General features: G+C 48.0%; 1 protein-coding gene across 1 annotated transcript in view; it reads right to left on the reverse strand.

Moving 5' to 3' along the window:
• Positions 1–5363: 5363 nt before the first annotated feature.
• The window catches only part of SNTB2 (syntrophin beta 2), a 31648-nt gene continuing 22631 nt past the window's right edge, over positions 5364–14380 (reverse strand). Inside the window, exons 3-7 of the mRNA XM_079988154.1 lie at positions 13910–14120; positions 11590–11732; positions 10561–10757; positions 8517–8701; positions 5364–8094 (exon numbers count right to left, since the gene is read on the reverse strand). Coding sequence (XP_079844280.1) covers positions 8002–8094; positions 8517–8701; positions 10561–10757; positions 11590–11732; positions 13910–14120 — 829 coding nt within the window. The 3' untranslated portion in view covers positions 5364–8001. The remainder of the gene's footprint in view (positions 8095–8516; positions 8702–10560; positions 10758–11589; positions 11733–13909; positions 14121–14380) is intronic.

Genomic DNA, 14380 nt, shown 5'->3' on the forward strand with positions numbered 1-14380 from the left:
GCATTGCAGGGAGTTGGACTAGATGACTCTTGTGGTCCCTTTCCAATTCTATTGACTCCCAAGTACTTTTTCATGCAGCATAGTTACAGAACTCACTCTCAAAGGAGCCAGTGATGGGAGCCAACTTGGATGGCTTTAAAATAGGAATAGACAAATGGATGGAGAAGTTTATTGATGGCTACTAGCCACAGCGATGCTTCTGAATACCAGTTGCTGGGGAGAACTGGTCCACAGGAGGGGAGATCTGGGTGGCTACTGTGAGAAGATGCTGGAATGGTGAGCCATAGGCCTGATCCAGCAGGCTTTTCTTGTATTTACCGGTACTTATAATTTATAATCCACACTTTCATAAAAGCCTATCAAGGCAGTATACAACACATAAGAGTAAAACCAGCAAGAAACATTCAAAGAAACATAACTAAAACCAACAGTAGGTGGGTTGAGAAAATAAATTCATACTTAAAAGTCCTGCCTAAACAATGCAATTTTCTGAAGATGTCTGAAAGAAGGCAAGGATGGTTCCTGCCAAACCTCAACTAGCAGGGAGTTCCACAGGGCAGGACCTGCCATATTAAAGGCCTGGCCCTAGTGAAGGCCAATATCAGAGGCTGCGTGGAGAACCACCAGAAGAAGTGCCCCATCAGGGGATATCTGTGATTGAGGTGGAGCTTACTCTCTATTGCACACACACAAAGTACACAAATAGGAGCAAAATCAATCACGTTTGTAGCAGTGTAAAGACTTTTAAATTTGGAACATTTCTTGACTTTATAAAAGTTGTGAAGGTGTGTGTATACAGAAGTTTTTGTGGACTAGAGACCATTCCATCAGATGAATATATTAAATTTCTGTATTTGGGTTTTATAACTTTTATTTTTCTGTGTTGTATTACTTGGAGGATTATTTTTATGCAGTACGTTTCTAAACACCAGTTGCTGGGAATTGCATGTGCAGAAAGTGCTTATGTGCCCATGTGCTGTTTGTGGGCTTCTCCTAAAGGCATCTGGTTGGTCACTGAGCTTTGCAAATCTCTTTTGCTTTTCCCTACAGGCAAATGCTTAGCAGTAGATGGATGTTAATTTGAGAGCCACTTTTCTCCTGCTGAAATACTTGAACAACATCAGTAGTGCAAGCTGTCATTTCACAACCACTGTCAAGTTACTATAAATCCCATTCCAAACCAAGTTCCTGTGTTTTGTCTCAACATTTTAAACTTGCCAGTTTATTTTTAACTCTTGAGATATGTGAACATGGTTATGCTGATACTTTGTGTTTGGGGCACAAATAGTTTATTTTGGGGGTGGTTGCCTCATTGGGTTTACTGTACTTTGAAAAAGCGGAAGAATTAACAGACCTTTATTTCCTTTAGTGCCAAACTCAGGGAAACTGTGGCTTTGTGGTCTTGTTGCATTCAGGGCTTGAACTACCAGGTGGAAACACCATGAAACTTCTGAATTACAAGTGCACAGATTTAGTTGGTGCTTGAAAACAAGGAGCCTAATGTGACACAAGTTAGCACCTTATTATAAGATGGCAGTGGATACACTGGACCGTTGCCTTGCCTCAGTAATGGACTGAATGAGAAGCAACAAACTGAAGCTCAATTCCACATAAGACTGAGGCACTGTTAGTGGGTAGTCCCCTAGATTGGATAGCTGGGAGGTTGCCTGCTCTTGATGTGGTTACACTTCCTCTGAAGGAGCAGGTATGTAGCTTGAGGGTACTTACAGATCTTTTGCTGTCAGGTGAAGCTTAGGTGACCTCAGCGGCATGGAGTGCTTTCCATCAGTTTCAGCTGGTGGCGCAGCCGTTTCCGTCTGGACAGGGATGGCTTAACTACTGTTGTCTATGCTCTGGTAACCTTTAGGTTAGATTACTGCAATGTGTTATATGTAGGGCTGCCTCTGAAGATGGTTCAGAAACTTCAGCTGGTGTAGAACTTGGCAGCGAGGTTGCTCACTAGGGCAAGTGGTTTGAGCATATTACACTGACCCTAGTTCGACTGCACTGGCTGCCAATTAGCTTCCTGGCCTAATTCAAAGTGCTGGTTTTGCCCTATAAAGCCTTAAATGTCTCAAGACCATAATACCTCAAGGACTGCCTCTTCCCGTATGAACCTACCCAGATGCTGACATCTCCTGACGCCCTTCTTTGTGTGCCACTCGATGAGAGGTCCAGATGGACATGAACAGGCGTTTTCTGCCGTGTCTCCCTGTTTGTGGAATGCTCTCCCCTGAGAGGTTTGGCTGGTGCCTTCATTATATACCTTTAGGCACCAGGTGAAAATGTTCCTGTTTGACCAGGCCTTTGTATCAGTCTCTAAAATGGGGGAGGGAGGAGGGAGGGTTTATTGGTTTGTGGTTTTTTGTTCCTGTTTTTATTATGTATTTTGTGTTTTTATCTTGCATTTACGTTGTGGACCGCCCTGAGATCCATGGATAAAGTATGGTTATACAAATTTAATTTTAATTTAAAAATAAAAGAATATGTTCCAGTCAGCTGAATACTCCAACAAAGTTTCTGGTGTCACAGGTATCTAGTCCAGGATTATCAGAATATCTAGGGCAGTTCCCCTAAGAGGAAAAGTTGCAATGCTTTTGGGTTTTTTAGTTTAGGGGGGAAACGGAAATCAAGTGGAGTGTGTGTTGTTTTCTCTTGTAGAATCCAATGGTGTCACAGTTCAATGAAGCCGAATATGATAAGATTCAGGACTGATAAAAATAACTTATTCACACACCACACAGTTCAGCTATGGAATCTGATTTCACAAGACAGTGTGACCCCCAACTTGGATGGCTTTAAAAGGGATTAAACAAATTCATAGGAAAGGCTATCAAAGGCTGCTAAGTTATGATGGCTGCATTCCACCTCCACTGTTGGGAGGCAGCATGCCATTTGCTGGGAATCCCAAGCAGGGAGAGCACTGTTGCATTCAGGTCTTGCTTGCAGCTTCCCACTAAGGCATGTGGTTGGCCACTGTGAGTACAGATGCTGGGGGCTAGATAGGGCTTTTGGTCTTAGCCAGCAGGGCTTTTCTGATGTTCTTAAAACTTGCATTGCCCTGGAAGGATGTATTGAAAGAGGAGATTCTGTAGAGTTAAAGCAGGCAAGAAGGAAGGAGGATGCCCTCCTCTCTTTTCAGAACTTGCCACCTTATCTGTGTCTGTGACCTTAACCATTAGGTCATTTCCTTTTAAGTTACTCTGGAATCCAACTCACTAACATATATTTTTGAAGTCTGTGTTTTCCCACAAAGTCACAAGCCAATGAATTAAAACTAAAAGCATAAACACCTTTATTATATACAACATAAAGGTTACAGTCGCCCTTAAGTCACATTTCCATTGTAATGTACAATACTATACAGTTAGCATGTAACTCAAGGGTTGGAGGGTGTCCATGTATTCTCTAGAGAGAGCACATTCCTTTGCTTGTGAAGACCATAAACTGCCCACACCACCACTTGTTTTATCTGGATTTGGTAACCTGGAGACTCCCAACATTTGAAATTAAAAACTCAGAAAAAAAAGAATTTGTTCTTGTATAAATACCATTTACAAAGAATACAAAAATAACGTCAGTTGTACATTTTGGATTGATTGTGGCAGTGTTACTGGCTGTGCCTCAATACCCAAGGTTAGATTCTTTCAAACAGTGTGCACACAAACACAAGCACAAACAGACCTTACACGGGATAAACACAAACATTTATTTGTAGTGGTTTCTGTGCAGATTTCTTGAAGAGATCTTTCAAGAAGTCTCATCTTTGGCACTTGGGGCCTTAAAGTTGCATTTGCCCAAACTGTAAACTCCTGACTGATGTCTATAGCAGAAGGGGAAAGCCCAAAACAGGAAAACCCCAGCTGCAGAACAAAGGAAACAAGACAATGGGGATGGGGGTTGTTTGCTGATGGGGGAATAAAATTGCCATCAAAAAATAATACTTTTGCAAGAATCAGGAACCACCATTCTTTTGCACAAACACAATCTAGTCACTGGGATGGCAAAGTGCAACTCCACAGGGAATTTGATCGTTTGTTCCATGCCCCAATGCTGAAGTGTCAGGAGCAAATGAGGTCCAGGCAATGAATGCAAAGGTTGTACAGACCAAACACCTGTCGTTTTATCGCCACTGCTCAGTGTCCAGATCACAGAAGTGGTTAGCATGGCCCCCACCCCAGCTATGGGAACTATGCCTGGTATGAAAAAAAAGCACAGAGTGCTATACAACTTTTAGGGAAAGTGCTATTAAAAAGGAAGTGTTCAGAGTGGGAACTGCAGGACTACCTGGGCTTTTAATAATTTTGTTTTTAAAAGCCCATCTTGGTGTGTTTTTTGTAAGGTCACCTTTCACTGTGATACCAAAGCACCATTTTAAAAAGTTCTGTTAAGGCCAGCCAGAGTATCTTCTGTTTATGACTGTGTGTGTTTGGAAACCCCAGACACACATAGCAGCATCTGGTGCTGTCCTGCATCCCACAACAGTCATGGTGCAGCTTTTGGTGCAAAACACAAGTGTTGGCAACCACCAGAATCACACTGAATGAAAACTGGGATACCCAAGTGCATTCCAAAGGTCAGAGTACAAGAGATTAAGAAGCCATTTCTGCTCAGAGCGTGCCACTAACCCCAAGTACAGCTTTGGTTGCCTAATGCATATGTGAATGTGCAGGAAATTGTCTTGTGATAATGCCATGAATGGAAGTGAAGTCAGTATTTGTGAGGTGGTGAGACACACTCTCCAATGGAGGTAACTTGTTTGGGACAAATAAAAAGCTGGTTTTCATTGCATTCAATGGTTTCTATGTAAGCCGGAAACAATTCCTCTTAAAATTGAGCAGCTAAACTATTAAATAAGGAGAGAGGCCTAATATGCTTGTTTGAGTGAATTTCAAACATACAGAAATGAATGCTTCGGTGTCTGTTCTACCACAACCCAACTGCTATTCTCACACCTATGCAAGAACTACGGTTGTCATCTCCCCACATTGTTGCATTGCCCTTAGGCTGGCACCAAAGGTGAGCTCCGTGAAATCTACTTCCCCGCTCCAGCCAACTGGAACAACTGTCAGACAGCCCTTGCTAATGTCGGGATAAAGGTAAAGGTAAAGGGACCCCTGACCATTAGGTCCAGTCGTGGCCAACTCTGGGGTTGCGGCGCTCATCTCGCTTTATTGGCCGAGGGAGCCAGTGTACAGCTTCCGGGTCATGTGGCCAGCATGACTAAGCCGCTTCTGGCAAACCAGAGCAGCGCACGGACCAAGCAAGGGGAGCTCACCCCGTCGCAGGGATTCGAACTGCGACCTTCTGATCGGCAAGCCCTAGGCTCTGTGGATTAACCCACAGCGCCACCTGCATCACCTGTCGGGATACATACTTTTAATTTTTCACAAGCACAGGCAATAACTGCACTCCGACTGATTTGCTGCCCATAATGACACAAGAGAGGAGCCTTGAAAGTGACCCAAACCCTGCCCCCTGCTTGCAACTAAATTCCAGCACACATGCACACTCTAAACCAGTGGTTCCCAGTTAGCTAAGTACTGTGGGCTCCCTGTTTTTCAAAAGCCAAGCCATGGCCCCTCTAATTGTGAATTTTTTGTTAGCTCTACAGCAGCTTACATTATGTGAATGGTGCCACGGACTCCCTGGGTGGGTTACCACCAATTGGGAACCATGGCTCTAAACAAATACGTTCTTTTCTACTGTTCTGTGGGACCATAAGTGACAAAAGAACAGGTGTCTGCTTAATTATAAAGCTCTGTTAAGCTGTGACTAGCTTTGAGACATCATCAGAATAAAAGTGCACAGGCCTAAGAGGATTTAGGGAGGGACTGAAGTCCTCATCTGTAGCCCCTTTCCAATGTCTCTAAGGCCCACCTCCCGCAACACTAGACCACACTTCCCTTTCCTTTCTACCACAGCACATCTTTCAGAATTCTGCCAAAACACCAAGTCTGCAACTCTACATATTCGGTTGGGACTTTCGCAGGCAGAAGCCACCTTGCTGGGAATAAGCACTCTTTATACAAGAGCCACCACACACACACAACCTTTTATCAGATACTCCTCCCAGTCAGTCCCTCCGAAACCTGAGGATGCTACCGCCTCAGAGGAACCGCAACTCACAGAAGCACCTGGCCCCCTTCTTGCAAAATTTGGTCCATGGCCAGCTGCTAAGCCAAGCATGACTTGTGTCTTTTAGGCATTGCCCCATGGCTAAATGAGCTTTTTTGGAGCACACACACACACTCCCTATCTCTCTTTTACTTGTCTCCTAAAGCCTCAGACTCAAGCATTCTCAGGGGCCTGTATTATGAACAGGGAAAATGGTTTTCTCCTCTCTCTTCCCTGTCCTGCTCCACCACCTAGGGGAGTGGTTCCCAATTAGCTAAGTACTGCAGACTCCTTGTTTTTCAAAAACCAAGCCATGGACCCCCTACTTTTGGAAATTTTGATATCTCTATGGCAGCTTTAGTTATGAGAATTGGGAACCGCTGGTTTAGGGCTTTGGTAAAAGGCTTCTATGTTATCAAACAGGGCAAATGGACCACCATTCTGATCTCCTAGGTAATCACTGCAATCCTTGAGGCTAAGCCCCACTCTGTTAAGGATGCATGCGGCTCTACTGTGCCCTCTTCCCCACCAACCTCTATCCTTGACCCCAGTGCTTCTCCCCACCCCTGCAATGGGCTTGTGGTATGAGGGGTGCCCAGCTGGGTTTGCTGGGAAGAGCTGCATGTTCCGCAGTTCCATCAATTGAAAAATAAAGTTCCTGGCCTTTATGGCAGCAAAGATCAGGGTGTGACCATCACATGGTAGAGTTTTGCAAAAACCACAAATGGGGCCGAATAGTGCTTCCTTTCATAAGGCTATTATGTTCTGTTTCACACTGTCATGAATTCCTTCTTCCCCGAGAAGTAGTAGTAAGGTGGACAGGAATGAGGAGAAAGGGACACTCGTTTCATAAGGGGGAAAGGGGGGAGCATCACCCTCACCACAGACTTCTTTGCTCAGCTTTGGTTTATAAACTGCTGCTGCTCCTCCTCCTGTTGAGGGGTTAGCTGTTTCCCATTACCACCGTCTTGATCTGCACCACAGCCCTGGGGGGCGAAGGCATTCCAGATTTCACAGCACCCAAACCCCGCCCCACCCGCGCAGAGGAACACAGTGCTCTCAGCTTAGCTCAAAAATGTCACTGTTTGGCCTGAGCAGGGAACCTAGAACTAAGTAAAGCCGGCCTCCTTTACTGCTCCAGGCCTTCAGAGTCTTGTGGCTCTGAAGTGCATATGCTTCAGTTCTTCAATCTGAGCCGAGCCCTGCAGCATCCCAACTGCCAGAACGAAAGGACCAGGGGAGCTCGCATTTCCAGCCCGGCTCTTGAGACCCCCTGCAGAGGATGCAAGCTCCCCCCAAGCTACAAGGCGGGGTTGCCCGACAAGACAGCATTTCCGGCCCAACCAGGCAAACAGCCCAGGGTCCAGCTTGCCACTGCTGCCATGACTGCTCTCCTCTTTCCTTCCTCCACCAAAAGGCACAAGTGGTATAAGGGATATGGGAGAAATGGCTTTGTAATGCCCCAGGTCAGGAGCTGCTCTATTGGCCTGGCAGGACCGCCTCTCATCTCACCTGCCTTTTGTACAGGGCATGATCCTGAATGGCAAGGTGCCAAGACGACGGTGGGGTTTTCAGAGCAATGCCGAACTCGAGGCAGGCAAGGGGATTGACATGCAGCCTCCCTGGCCGCCTTATCCCCCCCCCATCTTACTCCTTTGGCTGCCTTTCCATCCTTCAGCTGCTTCTCTCCTAGGAAGGCAGTTCATGCAAGAGCTGCAGCATCCAGCCGAAGCTCATCCAGTGGCCTTGTGTCTATAATGCAGCTGCCAATCACAAGTCTTGGTCAAGGCACTGATGCTGGAGAACATCGCAGAGGCAGGACTCGGTGCTGCTACTGCTGTGGTTCGCTGACACTGCCATGCCACCAAGGCCCCTTGGCTCCTCCTACACGAGCAGCCCCAGGCGAGTCACTTTGGCCGACAAGAACGTGTGCAACACAAACACAATGGGTTTGGGGCAGGAGTGCAGCTCCAGAGTCTGGGGGAGAAGCAGCACACAATGAGGTCACTACTTTGCACATGAGATAAGGTGAACACATGTTTTTTAATTGCAAGTTTTTATTATTTTTCTATTAATATTAATTACTATTAATATTAATAGAAAACTTAATAGAAAATAGTAATTAGTATTAATTACTAATTAATATTAATGAAATATTACTCTTTCATCTATTAATCATTTCCCATGAAGCCACCCCCAGCAATTTATTATATGATTTAAAAATTACTTAAAATTGCTGCATATACAAGAGCATATAAAACACGTTTTAATAGGTTTTTTCCCTATTTTGTACTTATAAAAAATAATTTTATTTTTTTAAAGGAACCTTGAAGTACATAGATCCAGCCCATTTAAATCCTCTGCCCTTACACCAGCTGTGGCCCAGGCCCTCTACTCACCAGTTCCCCTTCCGGTCCCCCAAAATCCAAGTAGAGGTTCCTGATGCCATCATCCGCAGACATTCTTAGCCTCTCGAAAGGGTATCGGAAAAGGACACTGGCAGAGCCTGCCTCTTCCTTGGAAATAATGAAGCCGTTTTCATAGTGGATGATGAGGCGGACCTCCTGGGCATTCAGGACACACCCTAGAACATGAAAACGCAAATTGTCATTGGACACAGGCTGGCACATGTCCTTCCAGGTCAAGTTGCCTCCCCAACACACACACAGAGCGGAGCAGAGTTTCCCCCTTATGTCCTTCCATCAGAGCCAGCAATGATGTTCAGCTAGACAGTGGCAGAAGACAGCTTGCTTGTCTTGGTCTGGGTCACCCAGGTTCTGATTTTATCCCATTCTATATGCTTTTAGGGTGGTAAGTCACTTGGAGACTTCTTAATATGTCAAGAGACTAATAAACCAAATTGAATAAATAATAAAATTCTTTTGCCATCAAGCTCACCAATTCCCATTCATGATAGATCCCTTGAATTTTTGTTTCTTGCTCTTACAAAGTTGTTCTATTGGTTTTAGGGTGCATTTTTGTTTTAATGATGCTGTTTGTTTGTTTTAAATACTAAGCTGTTGATAAATGCTAATAAACAAATAAATTACATGCATACTAAACCACCCCAAACATAGTGTGGACCTTCTTACTAACCCTGGGGTGGGGATCTGAGGACCCTTCAATTGTTGCTGGACTACAGCAGCTCTCTTCAGCCTTGACCAGGCTGGCTGATGGGAATCAGAAGGCCAACATCTGGAAGGCCACAGGTGTTCCCCTGTCTGTTACATACTTTGCAAAAATGAAGGCCAGAAATGATGCATGTCAAAACTGCTAAGTGGCATTTCACAACTGATGAGGGTCACAGACCACTTGCTGCAAGCCAACAAATGCCTGAACTGCGCAAGTTGTGTCTGGCAGCAAATATTGCAGCTAGGTCAGCCATGTGCTCCTAAAAGCAGTTACCTCTGAAGTTCCACTTGCCTCACTGACACAAAATCAGATAATGTTGGCCAACTATCACCAACCGGGTGCCCTTCAAAAGTTTTGGACTGTGATTCACGTCAACCTGGCTCATAGAAGACTCCTCATATTCCTGTGCAGAATGGGTGCTGTTCTCTTACAAACTCTAGAGGGAGCTAGAGACCTGGGAATCAGCTCTGAGAGCCTTCTAAACAAAACCAGAGAAACCAAGAGCCCAAAGAGTTCCCTGGGATCTTCCTCCTTCAACAGCTTGCAGCGCCAAAGCCTGGCTTTTCAAAGTGTTCTGAGACAATGCTTATGCAGGCCTGAGCTATATGACACCTCTTTCCTCTGTTCTGAAAGCATCAGGAACAAAAGCTCCTCTCTCCCAGGTGCTCGGCTCCCTCCCAGCATATAGAGTTACAGGCGTCTTCATCTTGCATAAGTGGGGTTGAGCCAAGGCATTTTCAAAGGCTCAGACTAGCTTACCTGACAGCAGAGGATTACATACACACCTTGCTCCCCCCCCCAAATATTCTGAGATCATCCAGACTTCTACCAAGCAACCAGTGCAACCATCAGCCTTCATCAACGCAAACAGCTGTACTCTCCTCTCACTAACCACAATGGCTCTGTTCTCCCACCAGCTGCAGGACGCCTCTGCGTACCATTTGCTGGAATCATGAGTTGGGAGAGCACTGCTATTGCACTCAGGTCCAGCTTCCTTTTAGGCATCCTGGCTGGGTACTGTGAGAACAGAACCTTAGATTAAATGTGCCTTTGGGTAGCTCTTACTGGCACCAACACCCAAATGATCACATTTCAGCCTGGCTTGAGCATTTAAGTTTTGCCTAGGAAAATGCACCCTTCAAGAGCAAAAGAATCATTCTCTTCTCCTGTTGAGCTTGGAAGACAAACACTGCAAGGCCTGGGTTCCCCAGCTGCTCAAGGCAGCGAATGGGCCAAGCCTCCACCCTGCCCAGCAGCTCAGGCAAGAATCCCAAACCAGGCTTCAGAGAGGCAGGGCTGCTGGCCACTTACCTAAAGACACCTCCTTGACCAGCTCTGCAGCAGCATGGCAGCCTTGCACCAGGATTCTGGTCCAGGAGGAGAGGTCCCGATGAGTCTCCACGCGGAAGATGTGCATGGCAATGCCCTGGCGGCAGCCCGTCCGCGTGGCAAAGCTGAGGTCCGATCCCATGCAGGGTGATCTGCGGCCTGAGCCAGAATGCACTAGCCTGCAGGAGGAGGGGGGGTTGGTCAAAAGAGCAAGCAGCAACCACACCTGTGAAACTCCTCCCCCCCCCTAAAAACCTGGAAAGCCATCCAGAAATCCACCTGACAGACTCAACAAGTGGCTGCAAACCTGGCACAGGAGAGATACCCCTACAGTTCCTGAATGTGGGGGGGTGGGAAAAGGCCGGTTCTGAAGCTGCAGGGTCTGAGGCCTGAGAATCTCTCTCCAACAAGTTTTGGCTGGAGGGATGGTTTGGGAGGGACCCTAATTGAATCCAGCTGCTGCATGCTGCCAGAAACCTCTGCCAGCAGCCACACCTCTTGGGGGCTTGCAGGGGAGGCTTCCAACGGGTGGCGGGAATACAACTAGCTTGGCGGCAGCAGCTGCCAGGGCAGGCAATGTGGCAGGAGCCTGCCCAGACAGGGAGAGCCTCTTGCAAGTTGTCAGCCCACCCACCCCTAACTCTCCAGCAAGATCACAGAGCTGCCAAGTTTTTGTCTCAGCCAGCCCACCCCCGATGGCAAAAAGCCAAGCATGGTAGGGACAAGCCAACTCTCTCCTCAGATCTCTCCCACCCCCCACCATCACCCTTGGTATGCACACACAGCTTGGGCTCACACTCAGGGTGGTATCAACATGATCCATTAATTTCAATGGGTCACACTTTGTTGACTACCATCCTTGGACTTCATATGTCAGTCAGTTTGTTGATTTGTTTGCAAGGCTGTCTTAATCTGCACTTTCCCTGGCATCCGGTCTGAAGGGCATCTCTGTTCACAGATTGGCAGTCTCCACACTCTTCCTCTTGCAGAGTCACCTGTTTGCTCCCTTACCTGGTGGCAACAAGCGGGTAGCTGTGGCACGGGGAGGCCCAGGCATCTCTTGTCCATGGCATGCAGTCATAGAGCAGCAAGTCCTTCTCCGTCACGGCCAAGAGAGCTGGCCGCCACTGCTGCCGGCCTCCATCCAGCCGGGCCTATGGGAAGACAAGAGGGAAAGGGGGCGGGTTGTTGGCAGTCCATCTCCATGAGCAAAGCAAGCAAGGATTTGGGGTAAGAACATAAGGGGTGGAGAACACACCCTTCTGAAGGGACCTGCCAGGAAGAACAGAGTGCAGGAGGGAGGTGACTGGCCTTGCAAGCCTATGAGGAGCTGTAGAGACAGGAATATTTTGTTCCCACCCCAAGGCCGGATCTGGATCCTGAAAGTCACTCTCCCACACGGCTCTCAGGCTTTGAGCACACAGGAGCCTTTTAATCAAAGCTCTGCTCCCTTTTTTCCCCTTTTACTCCACAATAAGGAAATGAATTGCAATCCTGTGTCAAACGTATCTTGCAACACAGGGAGCTGCCTTCTGCAGAGTCAGACCCTTGGGTCCATCTAGCTCAGTACTGCCTGGCAGCAGTGCCTCCTCTGAGTTTCAGGCAGGGAGTCTCTCTCGGTCCTATCTGGAAATGCCATCGGGGATGGAACCTGGGACATTCGGCATGCAACGCTGATGGGGTGGGGCTCCTTTTACTCACATTTCCTCCCTGCCCCAATCTTTCAGGCACTTCAAAGCTGGCAAATAGAAGGCACAGGAAGTGGAGGGTACCCTTGGTGTTTGCATGTGTTCCATACCACCACCACCCCAAGCTATTTCTTGTGCTATGGGACAGAAGACCAAGAACTGGAGCTGCTGTGCTAGGAACTGCCAGTTGCTGCTAGCAGAATGCAAGGCAGCCACAGAGCCAGGATTTCACCCTGCAGCACCCAAGTACCAGCCTACCCCCTCCTCCAGTCTAGGCTCCTATTTCTCTCTCACTGCCTGCCAGGCTCTCCTGCACCTTCCACGGCACAGGTCAGACGTATCCCAGGAAACAAGCAACAGGTCTCACTTCACTGCAAGGCAAGGCTGGGCCCTGCATGTTGCCCTTGGCAGGGAGCCATGCCTGGTTGGACAGGAAGCTGGGGCTGTTGCTGCCTCTACCTAGGTGCGGGAATCCAGCCCTATAGAAAGGCTAGATCCCAAGATGCTGACAGCAGATTCCTTCTGCAGGGTTCAAGGCAGCAGTGGAAATAATGGGAAGGATGAAAGCTACCACAAACCACCCTCCGCCCTGCACAACAATAACTTGAAGGACACGATTCTGCACGTGCAAAACACATTTAAAGCTCCATCTGCAGTAAAAGAAGAGTGTGTTGTTGTGGCATCAGATTATCCAAGCAACTGCTTACTTTGTTGACTGAAGGTGGTGGATGCGAGCACAAAAAATAGGGCTGGGGCGGCTCAAAACCAAGAGGAAGACCCAAAGGGGAAGCCGTGCTAACTAGTTGCAGCAAAACACCTAGAGTCTAGTGACACCTTAAAACAGCTTTCCCCAGCCTGGTGCCTTCCAGATAGTTGGGGTGACAACTCCCATCAGCCCCAGGCCAGCAGGGCCATATGACCCCGGGGCTGATGGGAGGTGGAGCCCAAAATTGACATGCAGGCTGAGGCTCATGAGAGCCACCAAGCCAGCAAAGGCTGTCCCAGAGGGTCTGAGGGGCCAGGGCAGCGCTGGGCCCACCTACTCTGCAAAGGGCAGAGACAGACGGGTCCCCCCCACCCGGTCTCCTCCCCCATGGGTTAACAAGCCTAAGTGGGGAAACAAGGCAGCAGAAACAGACTAGAGCAAGGTGTGCAAATGTAACAATACTGAGACAAAGTGCCCAGAGCACAGCAGCTCCCAGGCTCCTTTCAGCCTTGAAATGATACATCCAACAGCGTGAATACAGAGCAGGGATTTTCCCACCAATGGCAGAGCCTCTTCTGAGCATCCCACCCTCCACCCGATGCATTTGTCAAGTTCACTGCAGGAGGAAGCTCAGCCAAGGACTTCTGTGCTGGGCTGGGCAGAGAGGAGAAGACTGTTCTCCCCTCACAAGCACCATGGGCAGGAGGAGGTACCAGAGATTACATGTCCCCTCTCCAGTCACCAGCTGACATCTCTCCTAAAAGGTGGGAGGGAAGCAAGATAGGTTGGCCACTGTGAGACCATGATGCTGAACTAGATGGGTCACTGGCCTGATCCAGCATGCTCTTCTTATGTTCAGGCCATCAATAACGCCCCACCGCAATCCCAAAGAGCTTTTGAACCTCCACTGCACAGAGCTTCCAGTCTCCTGGCCCACCTGTTCTGCCAACCACGCGATGTGCTTGACTTCCTTGCTGCTCCCCGGCGTGTTGCTGGCGGCCAGCATGGCGTTGAGCTCAGCCAGGACTTGCGGGAGGAGAGCCATGATGTTGGTGTGGATGGCCATGAACCAGGAGTGCGCCGTGGCCGTGTCCTTGCAGCGGAGGATCAGGGTGTTCCGGCTGTCAGGCGAGTGCAACTCTATCAACCTGCGCAGGGAAGGAAGGAAGGAAGGGCAGGATGAACTTAGTGGGGAGGCTGCCAGAAGAAATGGTCTGGACTGCCAAGTGCCTGCAGGAATCTGACTTCTACCAAATGCCACCACTGGTCCATCTATCTCAGTACCACTTATGCTGGTAGTAGCAATGGTCTTCCAGGGTTTCAGGACAGGGAGTCCTTCCTTCTCAGCCCTGCCTGGAGATGCCAGGGATTGAACCTGCAACCTTCTGTATGCACATCATAAGCTCTG

This window comes from Podarcis cretensis (genome assembly GCF_951804945.1).
Source record: "Podarcis cretensis genome assembly, chromosome: 8".
In the NCBI taxonomy this organism is placed as follows: domain Eukaryota; kingdom Metazoa; phylum Chordata; class Lepidosauria; order Squamata; family Lacertidae; genus Podarcis; species Podarcis cretensis.